Source organism: Triturus cristatus, chromosome 6 (assembly GCF_964204655.1).
Source record: "Triturus cristatus chromosome 6, aTriCri1.1, whole genome shotgun sequence".
NCBI lineage: Eukaryota > Metazoa > Chordata > Amphibia > Caudata > Salamandridae > Triturus > Triturus cristatus.
The window spans coordinates 1,428,008,545-1,428,029,191 of NC_140589.1; the positions used below are offsets into that span (position 1 = coordinate 1,428,008,545).

Consider the following 20,647-nt stretch of genomic DNA (forward strand, 5'->3'; position numbering starts at 1 on the left):
CAACCACTATAACAAGTACTAATTTCACAGGCTTAAAAAGCATCCAAACCACATAGTACCTAATATATTTTTTCTCCATTACACAACTATCAAACCTACATTTCTGCATGTCACCAACTGTCTAATCCATTCCATCAACTATTTGTCTGAGCCAATGTCTCTATCATGACATAAACTGTACACATCAAAATACCAACTGCTCAATACATAAGTCTATATATACATTTGATTCAATATCCTGTATCATACTAGCAATATGTCCTTGCATTGCACATCTGGCAGAATATCCTAGCTTAACCATTATCTCATATACCTTGATCTTACAATGTTGTGACAACCTCCCTTTTGGACAATTTTTACGTATTAAACGGAATTGTACCAAGAGGGAAGATTATTTTAAAGAGGCCAAAGTTCTGCAAGCGAAACTAGTAATGAGAAATTCCCCCTATAGATTGGTGAAACGCTCGTTGAAACGGGCCTGGTATTATGATCGACAGGCTCTGCTACAAACTAAAAGTTGTCAGGAAAATGAATATGAATCTGTTACGTGTGTAACTACGTTTGGGACAGATTCCAATTCAATAAAAAAGAGTGTCAAAGAACTGGCATCTAATACAGAAATTGAGCTACAACTTAAGCCACCCCGCTTTGCTTTTAAAAGGGCAAGAAATTTGAGGGATCACCTGGTCAAAGCATATAGAAAACCAATCCCCACAACAATACAGAATATATGGGGATTAATGCCCGTTGTAGGTCACTATCCATGTGGACACTGTGCAGCATGTACAACTACATCTTTGGTAAAATCATGTAGTTTAAATGGAAAGGAATAGGTATTGCGATATCATTCGAACTGTTTAACCAGGAATGTCATCTACTGTATACAATGCCTGTGCTCTTTGTACTATATAGGCAAAACGAGACGAGGTAAAGAAACGAATAATGCAACACCAGTCTCGCATCCGATGCAAAATTGTAACTGCACCGCTGGTGGAGCATTATTTGGAGAAGCAACACACTCCGTTAGACATGAAATGGTTTGTTTTGGAGGTTAAGAGCTCTAGAAGAAGACAGAATGTGGATGGTCTGATTATATTCAAAGAAAATGGGTGGATTTGGTCAGCCAAAACTGTGGAGAAAGGGCTGAATTCTTTTGTTGAGTGGCAAAAACTGGCGACTTTGTAAGATCAAGGTATATGAGATCATGATTAAACTAGGGTATTCTGCCAGATGTGCTATGCAAGGACATATTGCTAGTATGATACACGATATTGAATCAAATGTATATATGGACTTATGTATTGAGCAGTTATTTTAATGTGTGCAGTTCATTTCAGGATACAGACACATTGGCTCAGACAAATAGTTGATGGAATGGATTAGACAGTTGGTGAAATGCAGCAATGTAAGTTTGATAAGTTGTGTAACGGAGAAAAAAATATATTGGGTACTATGTGGTTTGGATGCTTTTTAAGCCTGTGAAATTAGTACTTGTTATAGTGGTTGTCCGGCATAATTAATATAAGATACTTCTAAGATGGCCGCAACTCTCGGTTCTATTGAGAAAAGACATGGGGTAGTATGCGTCTTTGATGCTTTCAAGCCCGTAGGATTAGGTCTTGCTATATTGCATTGAATACAAGATAATATACACTCAAGATGGCCAACACGGGCTACACGCCCGATCACGTCGCGTCAGAAAGGTTATAGGTCATGCTAGACGCCGCTTCCTCACTCGGTCTTGCTGTCGAGTGTGGGACGGATTGAGTTAAGTTCCAAAACAAGTAAGTTTAGTAACGACATTCTGGCCATGAACTTTTCTAAGTTGCATGAGTGTTTTCCGAGAAGAGCAGGGAACTTGAATTTAATTTCAATGTGCTGTCTTCATCTTTCAGAAAGATTGCGGATTAACACGCTGATCTTGACGTGAGTATTATGATACTGTGAATGGCTATATGAAGGGTGCCGGTATAAGTAGTGTTGGTGAAATTGACATAAGATATGTATTTTTTTTTTTTTTTTTGTATACAATTTTTACTAGAAACAAAGGCAGCAGCAGAGACAATAACCTTAACAATGTAGGTAAGCCAATACATACAGTTACAAATCGATCTCAGCGATCTTCAATCTCTCCGGAGTCCAGGTTATCAAGATCCATTCGCTCCACCTGAAAAACACTTGCGTGTCCCTGGGTCAGGAGACTACAAATCACTGTCTATGCATGATTGTCCACCATATGTGCCATCCAGTCCTTCGCTCATTCCTCACCTCCCAGTTGCCTCTCCCTCCTGAGTTCTATCGTCTGAGAAACACATATATCTCCTCTATTTATTCCATTTACCCCATTTATGGTCCCATTTGCGCGGGCACCCCCTCCCTTTAAATACTGTTTTTTTGGCGAGCATGGCGTTATCCGTGTCCTTTTCCCAATCCGTCATCAACGGTATGGTATCCACTCCCCACACATCCACTGGCTTGCCGGGTTTATGGATAACCACAATAGCGGCCTCTCTGTCTTCTGGGAGGAGGGCGCGTTCATAACTTTCTTTGTAAAGATTAAGTAGATGAGGAGCCAGTATGGAGGCCATTGGCTTGATTAGTTTAATCGTTAGTCCGTTCGGGCCCCCGCCGCTTTACCTATGCGGATATCTTGTATATCCTTATGGACTTCTTCAGTGGATAGATCGGCATCTAATGCCAGCCCGTCTTGCTCAGATAGTCCCCTCACTTCAATAGTGGCAAGAAGTTCCACCGCCCATGTGGCCTGGGAGGCTTCCGGAACACCATACACTGTTTTATAATGTTGAGCGAAAGTTTCCGCGATCTCACGTGGGTCTGTGATCAGAGTATCCCCAGTACCCTTGAGTGCCCGCACCCATCTTGCTGCCTGCTCTTTACGCTCTAGCCAGGCTAATAACTTTCCGGTGCGGTCCCCTTGTTCATAGAGGCGGTGTCGGGCGGCCAAAACTCTCCTATTAACATCCTCTAGTAGCAATTGTTTATAGTCTTGCCTTTTTATGTTTAGTAAGTGTTGGGCGCTTGGATCCAGGTCTCGAGAGTTAACAACTTCAAGACGTAGGATTTCTGTTTCCAACTCTAGCACTCGTTTCTGGCGCTCGGCACTATGACCCGACAGCGCCCTCCCCTTGTATCACCGCTCCGTATGCCCCCCACAATGTAACAGCTGACGTGACCAAACCAGTATTTTCTGCAAAGTAGTATTCCGTATCTTTCCTCAAAGTGTCTCTAATGTGAGGGACCTTGAGTGTCCAGGGTGGAATTCGTATTGGGCCCGGTTGTGGCGGGCGCTGCAAACCCATAACCGCCAATACAGGGAAATGGTCCGACACTCCTTTCGCCAGACAGCGTGAGTTCGAAAAGTCTTGTATATGCTGTGCGTGTGTAAACAGTCTAATCGCGATTGACTCCCGTGGACCCCCAACTGAAATGTGAAGTGTGTGTTCCTAATGTGCGCCCACCTCCAGACGTCAACCATACCCAAGTCGTTTAAGTGTGAACCGTGTACTGGGTCACGTCTAGGGGGGGGATCTCTCCACAAGCCCGTCCATCGTCAAATTAAAATCATCCCCCAACACCAGTGTGCCCATTGCTAGATTTAGTAGTAAAGTTCCAACGTCAGTCAGCATCGTCCGTTGTAAACCGGGAGGTGCATATACTGAAACCACATTAAGAACTCTACGTTCCCACAATCCTGTGCAGGCTACGTATCTTCCCAACTGATCTGTCCAGGTATTTCGAAGCACGTATGGACAGTTTTTCCGCAGGAGTATTCCAACCCCCCTAGATCCAGTGGTGAAGCCTTAGTGTGCCAACATACGGTATCCCTTCTTATCTAGGGCCTTACATGAATTACCATTCAAATGAGTTTCTTGTAGTAGCACTATATCAAGCCCTTGTCGGTGGACAAATTGCAACACAACGCCTCTCTTGATCTCGTCTCCCAACCCATTGATGTTCCAGGTGACTAGTCTAAGCCCTTGACCTATCGCCATTAGTCCCAGGTAGCAACGGGTCCACATGTACAGTGGGCCCTCAATACAGGAAATTGAGCAACCCCTGGACTTTCCCTGAGAACTCTAAAGTATTTGATCATCTCCGCCGTCGCCTGAACATAACAACGAACCATTCCGTACAAATATAGACAATCACTATTTCTCACCACCAAATAACACCCCGTGTTGCCCCCCCCCACCCATTGGAACTCCCAAGGAACCCTCGCCTTAGAAACAAACCCCCCTCCCTGCAAAATGGGACCAGAACTGCCGCCACCCCCAACATGCAGAATGCCAGTCGCCCCCCCATAAACAATTCCAGGGAACGCAAGTAACCCCACTCCCAGTACGGTCGTAATTTTACAGTTAGTGTCTCGCCCCCCGGCCTGACCCCCACCCCCACATCATTTACAGTCTAGCAGGGCCCGACGGCCCCCAGGCACTTGATGCGCTCTTTCAATTGTGAGCTCCGACCCAGCCGCAGGAGATTGTTCGAGAGACAGGGCCAGGCCTCATCGATAGGTGCTTCACGATCACTCCAACGTGGGTGCCATCCCGTCCAGGAGGCAGGTCAGGCGCGGCGGTAGGCTCAATCCAGGAATCCCCCGCAGCCCCCACTCCGCTTTTCGGTCGCCAAGCGCCCGGTCGTACCTTGTCAAGGCAGCCGGCACCACCAAAAAAGAGAGGGGGGGGGGGGATTCCTCCGCCGCCGTGGACTGCAGCCCCTGATCTCCCCTGAGGGGGCCTCCACTATTCCTCAAGGGCGCCAACCCAACGGTGCTTCCACTGGCGACCCGCCCAAATCACTGCAAAAACGGGGCTGCACAGGGGCCAGGCCCTGGAAGATTTAACCTGCCGAAGTTCACTTTCAGGCTCACAGCAGCAGGCTCTCAGCGAGGAGTCTCCGCCTGGGGTACCCCTCGACCGAGCCACAGCAGGTAACCGTCATGCAGTGGGGAGTTCACTCCTAATCAGTCTTCACCCATATATAGTTTCTGGTGTCCCAATAGTGAATGGCCGCCATTAGTAACTATCCCCTGCTATGGAGCACTTTGGCAGTGTAGTCCACGGTGGCTCCCCTGGTACACAGTCCTCAATAGTCAGTGCTGGCTGCCACTCACCGCCGCTTCTCATGCAGAGGAGGCCAAGCGTGCCCCCCAGCACAGGCCCTTCTCAAATTGCGCTGCCGGGCCAACACGATCTCCGCCAGACCCCCGCCTCTCCCAGTCAATGCGGACACTTCACCGCTGCTGCCGCGGGTGCTCCGGTGGCCTCTGCCCCTCGGGGCAAGCTCACTCACCTTCACCACGTCTGCCGGGCCAGGCCCCAGCCTCGGTCTCGCGTGGGGCACCGGCCGTGTGGCGTCGCACCGCTGCCGGCAGGGAGACTTCAGCCGTCCGGACCGCTGGAGTGCGATCTGCTCACCTCCACCAATGTCTTCCAAAATTTACGGGGAGATCGTCGGGCCCTCCAACAGCAATTATCTGGCTCTAGGGCAGAGATCAGGCCGGTAAGGGCGATGTTTTTCCAGATTTTGCGGGAGTGGCGCTCCGGAGTAAAACTACCGGGCGGCCATTCCCGTCGGCGGTAAGATATGTATTTTTGATCATAGATTAAATGAGAAGGTGGCAGAAGGTAAGAATAGAAGTAGCCTCTCACGAGTGGTGGTTAGTGTTGTTGTTTCGTGAACTATCTTCCGAGTAATTCACAGACTGACCTGGTTGGTTGTTTTTAGGTGCTTAGTGCTGTGGAAGAAATAGTTGAAAGACTTGGCGTTTTTGTGAGTACATTTTGTGGAGTTCTTTCTCTAGTGGTGTGAAACACGGTGGAGATTTCTCTGTATAGGTGTTTCACATAAGTTGTAGATAAGATCACTCCGTTATTGTGGAGTTCACGAGTTCTGGCATATGGTGACTTTATATATAGGTGACATTTGATTTTCAGTTTGAGTTGTAAGCAGACGATACATATTGGAACTCAAAGTTTTTATAAAATGTCTTCTGAATATACTATTTTATGCTAGATTCACAGTGCAACATACGTCCTGAGGATGGTCTCATGGATTTGATTAACCATATATGAGACCGAAACGTCGACGCTACGACATTTCTTTTATGTATATCATTATCAATAGATATTAATGAACTGACTAAAATATATGGCTGATTTGATTATACTGTCCATATTTCTGTACAAAAGATGTCACACTACTGTATATACTAGAGGAAATTAGACAGTAGTTATTTGGCTACCATGTATGATATGATTTAGGAATATTGTTCCATGTTTTTTTGAGAAAATTTATAGATTGTGATAATTGATTCTATTATAAAAAGAACTATTTATTGATGAACCTTTCTGAGTTCTGTGAAATTGTGTTCACTTCTGTGACAACTTTAAATATGAATCAAAGTTAAATGAGTCCTCAAGGATCAATTGTGTTTTGTTATTGATTATACCCAGTTCCTTGGGGAATATTGGGTCGCCCTATTGATGTACTAGGTTGCTGAACATATTCGGTTCATGATTGGCTGCTTGGCATTTAAGCGCTTTAAGCACTTAGCTAACTCATTTTAGTTAGCTTCCTAACTTAAGTGTTCTACCCCTAGTATATCGCACTTTGCAAGTAGTCAGTCATTCAGTCTGTGAACCCTGCTGCAGAGCCCCCTATATGATATTCTTAGCAGCACAAGATGTTCTCCATCAGTGGGATGTAGACCTTGAAACACTCCAGAAACAATTGTGCACCTCTCCCCTGCATAGCCACTAGGGGTGGGCGGAATTTGCAAAATTCACTTTCGCAAATTATTGCGAAAATGTTAAAAATCTCCGCAAACACGCGGAAATATCGCGAAGATGCAGAAGTTTTTTTCCCACCCGTTCGCGATATTTTCTGCGTGGTCGCGGCTCGCCAACTTACCCATGCGGTTGCTCGCGGGCGCGGCCATCTTGTTTTCACTTGTCTCGCTGTGCATGATCGCGAGAAGAAAGACGTGACCGCGCGACGAATGACGTTACTGCGGGTGCGAACTGTCGCGAGACAGCGCAAATGGCTACCAACAATCCAACATCTCGTGGAGAACGCGACCGGATCGGGAAAACTTGTCGGCGAACGCGGGGATTCAGGTAAGGCGATCGCGCGCACGAGAGAATTGTATTATTTCACAGCGTGAGCAAGCAAAAAAATTTCCGGTAAAATGCGGATTGCGGAAATTTTTACATTTTCGCGCTCTCCGCGGAACGCGAAAATGTCAAATTATCGCAATTTCCGCGAGCAGAATGGAATTTTAGCCCAGGCCGAATAGCCACACCCTTTCCTTTGCAAGTTAATGTTCAAGGCTGTGGTTCACAGTGAGGGGTGAATTTTACACAGGACCTCTAATTTCATGGCAAAATGTTAGTCCATGGGCAGAAGTACATATGCCTTCTTTACCTCAGTACCATTCTCATGACTAATCTTTGTTTCCCAGACCCTTCCGTAGGTTGTGTGCTGGCCAACAGCCCTTCTTTTATTTTCTTATATTCTGTCTAGTTAATGGTCACTTGAACACAGCATAAATAATGCACACAATACCTACAGTGTCACAATTGTGTGTCTGTGGGGGATGTAGATTGGGTGTGATGATAGTGGATTTCAAATGACTGAGGATTGGGAAAAGCAGTGAATTAGGGGATATACCTAAAATGCAGGGAATTTCAGAGTGATAAGACCCTCATTATGAATGCACTCTACCCCAATGCAGATATTTCAACTCAGTTAAGGCTAGAGAAAAGGGAAGGTTGGGTCAATGCAAGTTACATCAGAAATGTCTGCAGAACTGATTTTGCCTTTATTTCTTTTACCATCAAAACGGTGAGTAACATTTAACTGGGTGGTTATTTGAGTGTCCAGCTACACTGGCTAGTTAACAAAGCTTTGGACTGAGAATAAAGACTAAGTACTGTGCTCCTATTCATTGGATAATGCAAGCAATCCACACTTTTATATTGCAAAGTGGTCACTATAACTTCACAGATGTAGGTCGAAGCTAGACAAATTTTTGTTTATTTAGGAAGCCATTGTGTAGGAAATTGGGCATAAAGCCAAACCATGGAAATTTGACACAATTGAACTAATGAAGAACAGTTAACCTTTGCTTGGTAATTCATTATCTTAAATTGATGTAAAAATAAAATAATTTGAAAGCAGCATTCACCAAATTATTTCTCCAGTTATTGTCTGAGGATCCGAATCAGTGCTCTGACTGAATGTATAAAGTGCCTGTAGGACTGAAGGCAAGCAGAATTGTATAACTTCTGCTACCAAGCGATATATGAAATATTAAACCTGAAAATTAAAAGAATACATTATAGAGTTGTTCTGCTTTAATCCTCCAGGACAGGAGGGAGTATTTATAAAGTTTTTAATTTTAGCTGTGTCTGATTTGAATTATTTGACTTTAAAGAACTGAGAATAATTTGGCAGTGAGCAAAAGAAAAATGAAGATCATGCATTTGAATTCAAAGAATTCTAAAAACAAAAGTTACCCAGTGCAGTCTGACCACTACATTTACATGCATTGTTTTATAGCAAAGTGTGGGTTACTACTTGTTCAAAATAAACTGTTCATTAACTCTTATGTCTTTTGCAGGTTGGGCCAAGCGGACAAGTTATTGGAATAGATCATATCAAAGAGTTAGTAGATGACTCTATCAATAATGTAAATAAAGATGACCCTACCTTGTTGTCTTCAGAAAGAGTGAAATTGATAGGTGAGCTTATGGGTTATTTGAAATGTTTTTGCAATTGTTTTGTTATTTCTGATGGAGAAATGATACCAAAATGCCAAACATTCAGAATCGTGCCCAATGAAGCATATATTTCTGCTTTCCAACAGTGTTCTTCCTATGAAGGTACATTGAATAAGCTAGCTGAGTGTCATTGAATTTGAGCAATGATAAAATGTGTAGAAGCAAAATAAAAAATAATCTGTGTATCCACTTATATTTTAATGGCAGTTTAAATCTTGAGTTGAATGCTGAATGCACTGTACACGGTCAACATTGATAGATTACATTTGAATGCATTGGTATTTTGTAGCAGAATCCTAGCTGGGTAAAAAGGGAGTTATTGTACTTTAATAGGGGCCCGTGCAGGCAATAAAATGCATCAAGTCGATATTTGCATTTCACATATTAAAAATTGCTTTATATTCCAGTTATTTACAATTTATAACAGATGGAGATTATTTATCCAGGCATGTATTATTGTCAGTCATGAAAGAAATCTCGTCTGTATCTACGATCATTCTTTAGCTTTGAAATAACTCGGCTGCTGTTTGCAGCTTCGAAACTGTAATGCCTAATTAAAGAACACTTGGGTGCTGCAACCTGTGTCCCACTGGATTGCAGTACCATTGTGTAACGCACACTGGTTTAGCCGATTCCTAAGTAAAAGGGCATCTACCTTCCAGGAGCACTGAATCAATAAAATATACTTTCAGGATAACAACCGACTCTGTAGCAGATTTTGATTAACTATTTATTTTATATGGATATACTAAAAATCTTGGGACAAATCCAACCTTCTTTCAACTACTTCTAGACATCCCTACCCTTTTTCGGTTTCGGTTCCAGCGGTCACACAAGTACTGAATTTATAAAGTTTTGTGGTTTCTTGATTTTAGTTTGTTGTCACTGGCAGTTGCTCCAGTTCTTTTTGTGTGACGAATGAGGATCCTGTGTAGTATGAATCAAATCTCTTGCCGTGGAGGAGGAGAGTTACTTTTGTTTCATTGGAGATAGCTTTAGAGGATTACCGGCAAGTAACTTTTCCTCCTCTTTCAGGAAGTAATCCTATTTTCTGCTAGTAGGAGTAAGCCCATTGTTTGAAAATGTGTTTAAAGGAAGAAGAAAATATAATCTAGTCAAAGATTTCTTTGTGGGTGTGGCTTGATGCCGAGGAGCATGGCAGCTTCGCTTTAAAGTTCACACTGCATTCGCTGACTCTTAGACAATTTGGGTGAGCTAGCTGGTATGGCACATTACCAAAAGATGATATACAGCAGAGAGAGTCTTGCAAATCACAGCCGATAATGTTGGTAGACTCTGGCAGGCTTGGATTGAACCACTCCATGATCATTGAAACAGCACGGACAGGCCGCAACCCAAACATGTAGAATGAATATGCAGAATGTGAGTAGCAGTGCATACTTACACAGGGCCTCAGTGAAAGAACTCCCCTACCAGCCATGTCTCTCGTCAAACAGTGTCACTGGTAAACCCTCACACTGGTAATTACTTACTAGAGGACAGGACTGAGAACAGCTTCAATCTAATCACTGTAAGGCCTACCTGAGGTGTCCAGGAAGCCATTGGGAGTCGGAGACCCAAGGCAGGGTGAATTAGGTGTCGTTTCGGGCCTGGGAGCCGAAGACATGTTACCAGACGACCAATAAACCTAAAAAGAGGGACACTCCATACTGTACTGCCCCGATAGTTACTCGGGGTGACCAGCTGCAGCAAATCTTAAAGTCCCCAGGCAGCAAACAGTTGATTGTGGTAAAAACGTATTCCTGAATGAGAGGCAGGTAACATAGACTACTTACCTTTCTCATAGCTACTCATCAGAAAGAATTACTTAACAAATAATAACCCCAAGAAGGATAAGAAAGGTCAGTCCAACAGACTGGTGAAAAAGAACATCTTTCCAAATACTCTACTATTACAGACATACAGAGACAGACGCTCAACTCTGATCTTTTACATGTCAGACAAAATGTGTGAGACTACTTCTCTTTGAAGTGGTTGCCAGCAAACCAAAATCTAAACCATTGCAGGCAGACATGTCAGATTCTGCAGTATATGACTATGCTCTGGCCATGTTAATGAAAGAGCTGACTGACATCAAACTCTCTATAGGCACAGTCAATACCGCTAAAGCATCAACAACCATATAATTGCAGTCCTTAGAGGATAAGAGTACCTTTGTCACTGATGGGTGTAGGCACTCAAATAGGTAGTCATACAGGCACTCATCTTTGTACTCATGCATTTATTTATCAGTCCACTGACTCATCCTTCCATTCACCTTCTCACACAACAGCAATAAAACCTACACAAACACAACTGACTGATACTCCTGAGGCGGAAAGCCGGGAGCACGATTCTTATGTGTTTTTAAAATTTGAGTGTCACATTATTCTCTGTATTTTTAATCACTCACCCTCTGCTCCCTTCAAAGCTGTAGCTTGCAGACTTCACTCGCCCGGACTACGCCGCGCAGCGGATTTAGCGTTGCCACGGTTGCTAGTACCGGGACACTCTTGGCGCCATTTCCGGTGCTTGCCGTGACCACGCCCCTTTTCGAGGCCACACCCCCCCTCCCACAGATCCATAAATCATGTGCAGATTTCGGACGCGCAGCGGACGAGCGCAGCGGGAGCGCCTATGGCAAGCCCGTCTGCGGCCGACCGGGGCTAGGGGCACGTCACTCTGCTCAAATCATCACTTACACTTCTTCACAACTCCGCAGTCTTCATGGCCCGTGGCCTTTGCCCGCCTCCACTTGCTCTCGCATATCTTCACTTGATCTGTCCCCCGTTTTGTTATCTTCCCACCCTCTCGCTCCCCCCATTCCCTTTCATTTTCCCAGAGAAGACGCCAGCCTAGTATCACTTAGGACTCTTTCGGCCTATTATCTTATCACCCGGTCAGCAGTGGCCCACTCACACGAACTGTCGGTGCTGCTGGACCTTCACGCACCTGATCTCCTCTTCCTAACAGAGACTTGGTTTAGTGAGGATTCTCTCCCTTCCTTATTGGCCACTCTCCCTGCCCCATACTATGCTCTACGAGCAGATCGTTCCGATGGTAGGACTGGGGGTGGCGTAGCGGTCATTACCCGGGCTGACCTCCCCTTCCAACTTCTATCTTTGCCAGATATTGCCACAACAGAGTACCTTGACATTCGTACTACATCTACCACTCCCCCTCTTACTTGTGTTCTCACTTACCGTCCCCCACAGTCACCCTTACTTTTTCTTTCTGATTTTCAGTAGGTATTGGCCACACTTACGGTCAATAACTCTTCCATCTTATTACTGGGAGACTTTAACTTTTGGCCTTCAGACCCAGCGGAATGTCCGTCCTCAAGAGAGTTCTCAGATACACTTCAATCCCTCAATTTTGTATCACACGTTCATTTTCCTACTCACGTCAAAGGACATATCTTAGATCAGATTTGGTCCTTGAACTGTCCGGTAGACTCTGTCCATCTTACCTTGCACCTGGTCCGACCATCACCTGATTTCGTTTACCCTTCCCATCAACCCTACTGTTAGGCCCCCGCTCCCAAAGAATGTTTGGGTCCGCTCATGGAGCCGAGTGGATCCGGAGAATCTATCCGCATTATTAGCCTCCTCCTACCCTACCCTACAAGGCCTATCCACTCTTTCTCAGGCCGTTGCCATTGAACATTGGCTCGCTTCAAGCTGTGATTCCATTGCCCAGCTGAAGCGGGTGACTTCAAAGCGGGAGAAGGATGCCTACTTGTGGTTTAACGAGGATCTTAAGACCATCAAACTAGCGGTACGCCGAGCGTGCCTGGAGTCGGAATTATTCTCCCTTACTCAGATCTGAGTTCACCACTCTCCTGGCTCAATATAAGAAGGCCATTTTGGCTGCAAAAACGGCCTACTTTTCCTCAAAGATTCTTGCAGCTGAGAATCAACCAAGGGAAATTTTCTCGATTGTCCACAATTTGGCATTCTCCGATAGGACATCTCTCAAGCCCTCCCCTTCCCAGGACCTTTGTCACTCTTTAAATAATTTCTTTATCGAGAAGATTGCTATTATTAAAGCCAACATTCCCTCACCCCCCCCCCCATTTTTGTTGATCCCCAGTGTCCTCCATCTAATGGACAACTCGATGCCTTTCCCCCCCTGACTAAGGAATCCCTGACCTCGATAATTCCCCTTGTTAAATCCGGCTCCCCATTGGACACTTGTCCCGCGCACATCCTTCGCCACATTTATACAACTTGTCCAGATCCCCCTCTTCACTTCCTTAACAGTTCCCTTTCCCAGGGAGTTGTAGCCAATCCACTGAAAACAGCTGTTATTGTTCCCATCTTAAAGAAGCCTGGCGCAGACCCTTCGGTCCCCGCCAATTATCGCCCTATCTCCCTCCTACCATTTTTGGCTAAAGTGCTCGAACGCCATGTTACCAGGTCTTTGAGCACTTTTGTGGAGGAGTATGGGGTCTTGGCTCCCCGCCAGGCCGGCTTCCGCCCCGCACACTCTACGGAGTCCGTAGTACTCTCGGTCCTTGATAACCTCAGGGAGGGAATGGATACCAACCAGCCCCAGGCTTTGGTTCTCCTCGATCTCTCAGCCGCCTTTGACACGGTTGACCATACCATCTTACTTTCCCGTGTCGGGGCGGCGGGGATCGGGGGTACCGCTCTGATATGGTTATCCTCCTTCCTGAGGGACCGCACCCAGGCTGTTCGCCTGGGTGACTTTTCTGCGGACTTCCGGAAAGTTCAGTGCGGGGTCCCCCAAGGTTCCTCCCTTTCACCTCTTTTGTTTAACCTTTATATTGCCCCCCTTATTTTTTCATTGCAGCAAATGGAGGTCAGCGTATACAATTATGCGGATGACCTCCAACTTGTTTTCAATCTGTCTTCTTCCTCTGCTTCCATCTCAAACTTCCAGTCTATTATGATTTTTATCCAGGACTGGATGAACTACAACCACTTGAAACTTAACCCGGATAAGACCGAGCTGGTGTTGACGGGTGGTTGCTCCAGTCCCTGGTCTTCACTTTTTTGGCCCCCTTCCCTAGGTTCTCCCCCGGTCCCTTCTACCTCAGTTAAAACTTTAGGTATCAAACTTAATTCTCAGCTCACTCTTCACTCCCAGGTTAGTTCTGTGGTGTCCTCTTCTTTCCTGTCACTACGCACCATCCGCAAGGTATCCCGCTTTTTTTCCTTCGATGCCTTGAAATTGATCATCTTGGCGATGGTTATTTCCCGCCTGGATTATGGCAACGCCCTATATGCAGGTATACCTGCATATAGTTTAAGGCGTTTGCAGCTGATCCAGAACCAGGCGGCACGGTTGGTGTTCAATCTTCCAAAATCCTACCACGTAACCCCCCTTCTCAAATCCTTACACTGGCTCCCTGTCCGTGAACGCGTCCAGTTTAAGCTTGCTTCTATCATCTTTCAAGCACGACTGGGCGCGGCTCCGGCCTTTATAACATCTGAGATCATTCCCTATGTTCCAACTAGGGAACTACGCTCATCCACGCAATCCCTGTTGTCAGTCTCCCGTTTCCGGAGGAAGAAATGGGGAGGATCAAAGTTTGCGACCCTTGCCCCAATCCTGTGGAATTCCCTGCCTTTGGAGCTTAGATCTCTAACTCTTTACCCTCAATTCCGGAAAAAACTTAAAGCATATTTATTTGCTAATTCTTTTAATTAGATCACTTGTTGTTTTTGTCTCTTTCCTATTATGTTTTGTTACTCCTACTCTGGGGATCTGTCTGTTGCAGTGCCATGAAACCGCTGGTGAAAGTGCGCTATATAAATATTTTTAAACTCAAACAACATGCTTAAGATAAATTAAAAGAATAGGAGTAGAAAAAAGCAAACGTGCTACCTTCTAAACATGGCGGGCATATGTTTGCCATACTAAGCATAGCAGTGGGTGTCTGTCCTGTAAAGGTACTGTAAATAGTTTATCAAGGTTTTAAAGTTTAAGCTTAGTTACCACTTTTAGAACCAACGTGTTGGCCATCTTAGAATGGTAAAACAATTATACATTATGGACCGCATCATTTCCTAATAATCTGGTTTAGAGGAAACTACCACATGGATTGCAGCACAACGCAGATTGTGATGCAATCCACGGGAGCAGCAAGCAAACAGCCCATTAACACTACCCAGAGAACTGTAGTATCCTATTAAACATTAAAATTAAAAGAGGAAAAGCAAAGAAATGAAAGGGAAACTACAAAAGGAGAAAAGTCAAAACTTAATGACTGGCCAACCGGCCCTGATACGGAAGCATACTCATTTGCAGGTGAGTGTACACACGTGGACAGAAAAAGTCATAATTCACAGGGCAAAAGAGTCAATGACTGTTGTAGACTGAACCACTACCCCATGCAGTTCACTCAGTTCAGTTCAAAAACTTTATTCGAATAACTTGGTATCCATAAAAGCACAGCATCATAACAAATTGGATAACAAGTGGAGAGTAAAAATACATTGGTAATAAATGAATTACAATTATATAAAACACGACATTATAGCAAATTAGATAACCGATGAAAAGAAAAAAATTCATTGGTGATAAATAGATTACAATTATATAAAATACCAATTCATCCAGTGATTATACAGAAATGTTCATGCATAATTAAAAAGCTCAGGGATTGGACATTGTCTTACGTGCTCGAGTGGCGATTCTCAGAAATGTGCTTGTGTGAAAAACCAACTCTTCAACCAGAGTGAGTATGCACGAATAGGCAGTATCCAAACTAATGGGCCTCCTCTTTTTAAAAAAAATGTGTGTAAAAGCCACTTAATAAATTTCATATAATATTTGCAAAAAATGTAAAATTGATTGACCACTCACCCCATCAAATGGACATGGTACGTAATCAAGGTTGGGATGGTAACCAAGAGGGACGCATAGTACACATTTGACCATGCCTGCTCTTAGACGAAATAAAAGGCTCCTTTCCCAATGACTCATAGGTAAGGTGAGATAAATAGGTAGAGGATGGCGATACTGTTCTATGGACATATAACTACGAACAGATGGTTTCTTAGATTCCATGCCGATCCTTTCTGTATTATATAGCGAATAGAGGGCACCTCTAAGCTCTTTTTTTTATGCAGGGTTTCGGCTGTGCTAGGGTTTAAGAATATGCAGTCTTTGTTAACACTGCACAAGCTTTGGTACACTGCAGACAGTCACATTTAACACAATCAGTAATAATCTCTCTGGTTAAAGAGGCAGCCTGATTCTTCCAAATTGATAGCCAAAAAAGAGCTGGTCGGGCACGTATAAAGTCTATTATATAATTTAGATTTAGTTCCCTGTGGCAAATGTGTTGTGAAGTAGAGATTGGGATGCCCAACAGTTTCCTGCAAAACCTATTTTCTTCCTGCTGAATGCAGGAACTGTTTGCAATGCCCCAAATCTCAGCCTCGTAAGTGGCTACTGGGACACATTGCAATTTAAAAATGTTTTGAATAGCTAAAATAGCACCAGTGGTCTTTGGGCGAGGGAGGCTAAGGATTGAGTTGATGGCCTTTGAGAACTTGCTCCTGGAGTGGGTAAGATGCTCAGTCCTGGAGCCGTTCGCAGCAAAGACCAACCCAATGTGCAGATGCTTGTCAGTTTCTGGCTACCCACGACAATAGAGCTTAGCTGGCGTTTCCCAGGGCCACAGGACATTAAGAATGATTTTTTTAAGTTCAAGAAAAGGTTTATTGAAAAGATTATGATGATCATAAAAACAATACTTCATATATGCAGTTATGTGTTAATACATAAATACATGAAGGTGTAATAAAGAACAATAATGATATATAATATCCATTAAAATAGTAAAAGGATAATATAGAATATAGAAGATATGAATACAAGCAAAGGTTCACAGAAATCGTAGATAACAGTACATGTCAAAAATACACAAAATAAAAAATATATATTCTAGAAAATGATAAATTGAACATAATTATAAATAAACAATAGGAGGTCAAGGAGGCTTGGTCACTTCTTGTTGTGAGGGAGCAGGAAAAGGAGTTTTCTTCACGGTATCTTCTAGAAATTGTGTGAGTGGGCCCCAAAGGTGAGAATGTTTAGTAGCAAGAGAGATAGGATGAAGGAGTACTGTATCGAGGCGATGATTGTGACATACAACATACCACCAAGCTAAATAGGACAATTTGGAGGAATCTTTTCAGTTTTTTTATATTTGCTGAAAAGCTACAGCTATTACCAAATCAAGAATTGGTAACTGGGATTGACTTGTTTTCCAGTCCGGTGTTAAACTACCTATGAAAATGTTTGTAGGGGAGAGTGGAATTGTGTTGTGAAATATAGTGTTTATTCGGTGCCAGACATGTTTCCAGAATATAAAAACATGTGGACATGTGAAAAGCATATGATGGAGATCAGCATGAACCTGGGAACATGTCCAGCAAGGTTTGAGATTTGTGTTGTGTATTTTATGTAGGTATGTGGGGGTAAGAAACAATCTGTTGTAAATAAAGAAGTGCGTTTGTGTTGTGCTGGCCGCTCTGGATGATTTCCTAAGTTTCGTCCAAATTCTGTTTCAAAAAGAGATAGGCCAATTTGTTCCCAGATCGGATTCCCACGTGAGTTCCACTTTGGTTTTGTCTCGGATCTCAGGAGGTACCATTAAACGGGAATAAATGGTGGACGCTTTGGGGTTTATGTGCAAAAGGTTATGCCATGGGAAAAGGGGGTGGGAGGGTGAGGAAGGTGAAGATTTGAGTTTAGCATATGTATCAAGTATTGCTTTCTGCAAGGTCAAAAATTTTGGTTTAAAGTAAGAAGGCAAAAGCTAAAAAGTTTGTAATTGCGTAAATTGAATGGGTGCGCCCTGATCTAAAAATTGATGAACCCAGAGTAGACCTTTATTTCTCCAAGCCTTCCAAAATATAGGTTTCCTATTAAGGATTTGTTTATTGTGCCAAATTGTGGAATTGAGAAAAGTGTCTAAATTATGTACTACTAAGTGGGGTGCAGTGGATAGTAGTTTACAGGATTGCTTAATTATGGGAGTAGAGAGCTTTTGTGGTTTGCGGGTAAAGGAGAGATATTCCTGAAATGAGAAGGGAGCTAAAAATGAGGGCTCAAGATCCACCCAGAGAGGTTTATCTTCAGATTGATTAGTGATCCAATTTGATAGTTGTCGTAACTGAAAGGCTTTGTGATAATTGGAGAAATGGGGGAAATTGACACAACCTTCAGATTTTGGTCTTGTTAATTTCTGTAACGCCATTCTTGGTTTTTCAGCATTCCATAAAAAAGAAGTCAAAATAGAATTAATCTTTTGAAAGAATTTAGATGGAATGGAAAGTGGAATGTTAGAAAGGATATACAAAACTATCGGAGTCAACATCATTTTGATTGTGTCCAGACGACCCCACCAAAAAACTCACCTCAGTACCCAGAACCCCTATCCGACTAGCATCAGTGTCTCATTCGTTCTCCGTATCATATCGAAGCTACCAATGATTAGACAACCCAGAACAAGCGACTAAGAATGCTCTCCGGAATGGTGGGAATCAAGAACACCTTTTCATTATTATTCTCCTATCAGTCCACAACGTGAGTAATCAAGAGACACGGAAAAGTTTAAAATGTTTATTTTTAGCTATGTGCTCGAAGATGCAGTATTTTGGCTAACATAAGCAAACAAATGATTAAAAACAATACCATCAGCAGTGTTACAATTCCATAGAAAACAACGGGAGAAATCATATTATAATGATAGTGGAAACAGGTCCTATAATACCTTGTGTACCACCCTCCCCTGGCTAACGAGATAGTTTTATATAATAATAGAAGGTCTCTAGGTTTGAATGGGGAACCCCATACCTCCAAAACCAGCTTAGGTGAATCACATCACAGGATCAGCGCTGCTCTCTGTGTCTGGAAAGATTTTCTCCAAGAGTGCCAGAATCATGCATGCAAATGCAATATTAAAGGCACACGAGTTTCAGATATGTGCAGCTGTGTGCTTGTTGTGTCTAGAGCGTGGGACGATCAACCTGAATTCAACAGCCTATATTGTTATTTGACCTTGACGGTTTCTGCACAGTGTTCAGACTAAGGTCGCAGTGCACGTCTAGGAATGTGAAAAACAGACCGTTCTCATGTGAAGAAAAAGCAAGCAAGCAGTTTTACTTATAATAACAGCTACCTGTAGTGTCGTGTGCAAAACCAGCAAAGTGGCAAGATGGCGTTAACATCTAAAACGCTTATGCTAACATAGCAATGTGTGCATGCAAAATCCTGTCTCCACTACAGTTTTGCGGTAACAATGAAAACATTCGATATCCACAGTTGTGGACACTACAGCTCCTGCTGTTGTGTTTCGATTTAGATACCCGTATATAGGTTTCCCTGAATCATGTCCTTATATAGGCACAATTCGTATTGCCATTATTTAGGCATAGGAATCCCAGTCCTTATTTAGGCATAAGCCATGCTATCCAAATACAGGCATGGTCACCTGAATCCGTCCATCCCACGTCACAACGAGTTCTTAGAAACCAGACCCTTAAGCCGACTGGACTTTCCCCAGCTAGGATTATTAATTTCCCCAAGAACACATCTCTTATGCATTAACTACTATTCCTTAGGGGTTCATCCATGATGTCTTCCTCTGCCCGACTTTACGTCAATGCTAGCATTCCTAAGCACCTACCAGGTATAAATATGCCTTCCCTTACCATGGCTAACCATGGCACGACTCAGCACGACTTGACTGCACGGTTCGCCACGGCAAGTTCGGAAGAAACCATGTCCCGGCCTGACGCACTGACCAGACGCTGTCATCCCTGCTCGCAGAGAATCCAGCTTCCAGTGTTCTGACTCCCTTCGCGGGGTGTTACAGTTTGAGACCCGGAAAGAGATACTAACCTCTCTCATTCTAAAGGTATGGAGCTGACTAGAATCTAGAGGGACTCTTGGCATACTAAACTTAGTATATACCATACCATACCATACTATAAGAAAGCAGCACCTACTTCTTACCCCGTACTACACTTAGGTTAGGTACACTGGGGTTGATCTATTTAGAAGTTTAGACGAGTATTCACTTTTTAGCCTGTGTTATTTATATATGTATATATGAATATATGTCATAGCTAAAAGACAATGCTATTGCAGTATTATTCATTCTTACTGCTTACGCTGTGCGTAATATATCTTGCTTACTGTCTAATGATTGTAACAGCTCAACACGAGAAGCAAGACTGTTCAATAAATCCTTTTATTGAAACGTCCGTCTATCTATTTCTGTGTACCTCTGTAGAAACGAAGCATGCACGATTGACTGAGTGAAACTGTTATCTGTTGTTTCCACGATTCTGAGAAGCGTTCCGATTCTAAGGGAAACAAGGGTTAGTACTCCACAAAGGTTTTATGAAATAACATTCCAGATGGAGGGAGACATACCAAGAAAAGTGAAAGCACTCTTTTGGGAAAATCTTTCAAGGGGTTATGACATACTTCTAGCAGAAAAAGACTGGCCACCAAAATTTGTCAGGGAGTGCCCACATGGCGAAGACATCACAACGCCAGCATTCTCCAACCATGTTCCTATAAATTTAAAATATACTTATGCCAGGAAATGGGCAGTTGCCCAGGCCCCAGCATTATACAAAAATCATGTAGGATGGGATGAGGACTCACCTCACCATAAAATCCAATTAAAATGTCAACCTACTGCACAAAGGCAGTACCCAATTAAGCAAGAAGCTAAAAAACAGGTCAGGGAGATCTTGGATCAACTCGAATACTAAGGGGTGATTGAAACGTGCACCTCATCAATGAACAATCCTTTGTTTCCTGTTTCCAAACCAGACAAAACCTATCTA

The 20,647-nt window shown here is 43.5% G+C and overlaps 1 protein-coding gene across 2 annotated transcripts in view; it reads left to right on the forward strand.

The window, feature by feature from the left end:
• Positions 1–20,647, forward strand: part of PCMT1 (protein-L-isoaspartate (D-aspartate) O-methyltransferase) — a 278,511-nt gene that overhangs the window by 175,246 nt on the left and 82,618 nt on the right. For both annotated transcript variants that reach the window (XM_085612478.1, XM_085612477.1), the window contains exon 5: positions 8,645–8,765. In XM_085612478.1, coding sequence (XP_085468604.1) covers positions 8,645–8,765 — 121 coding nt within the window. The remainder of the gene's footprint in view (positions 1–8,644; positions 8,766–20,647) is intronic.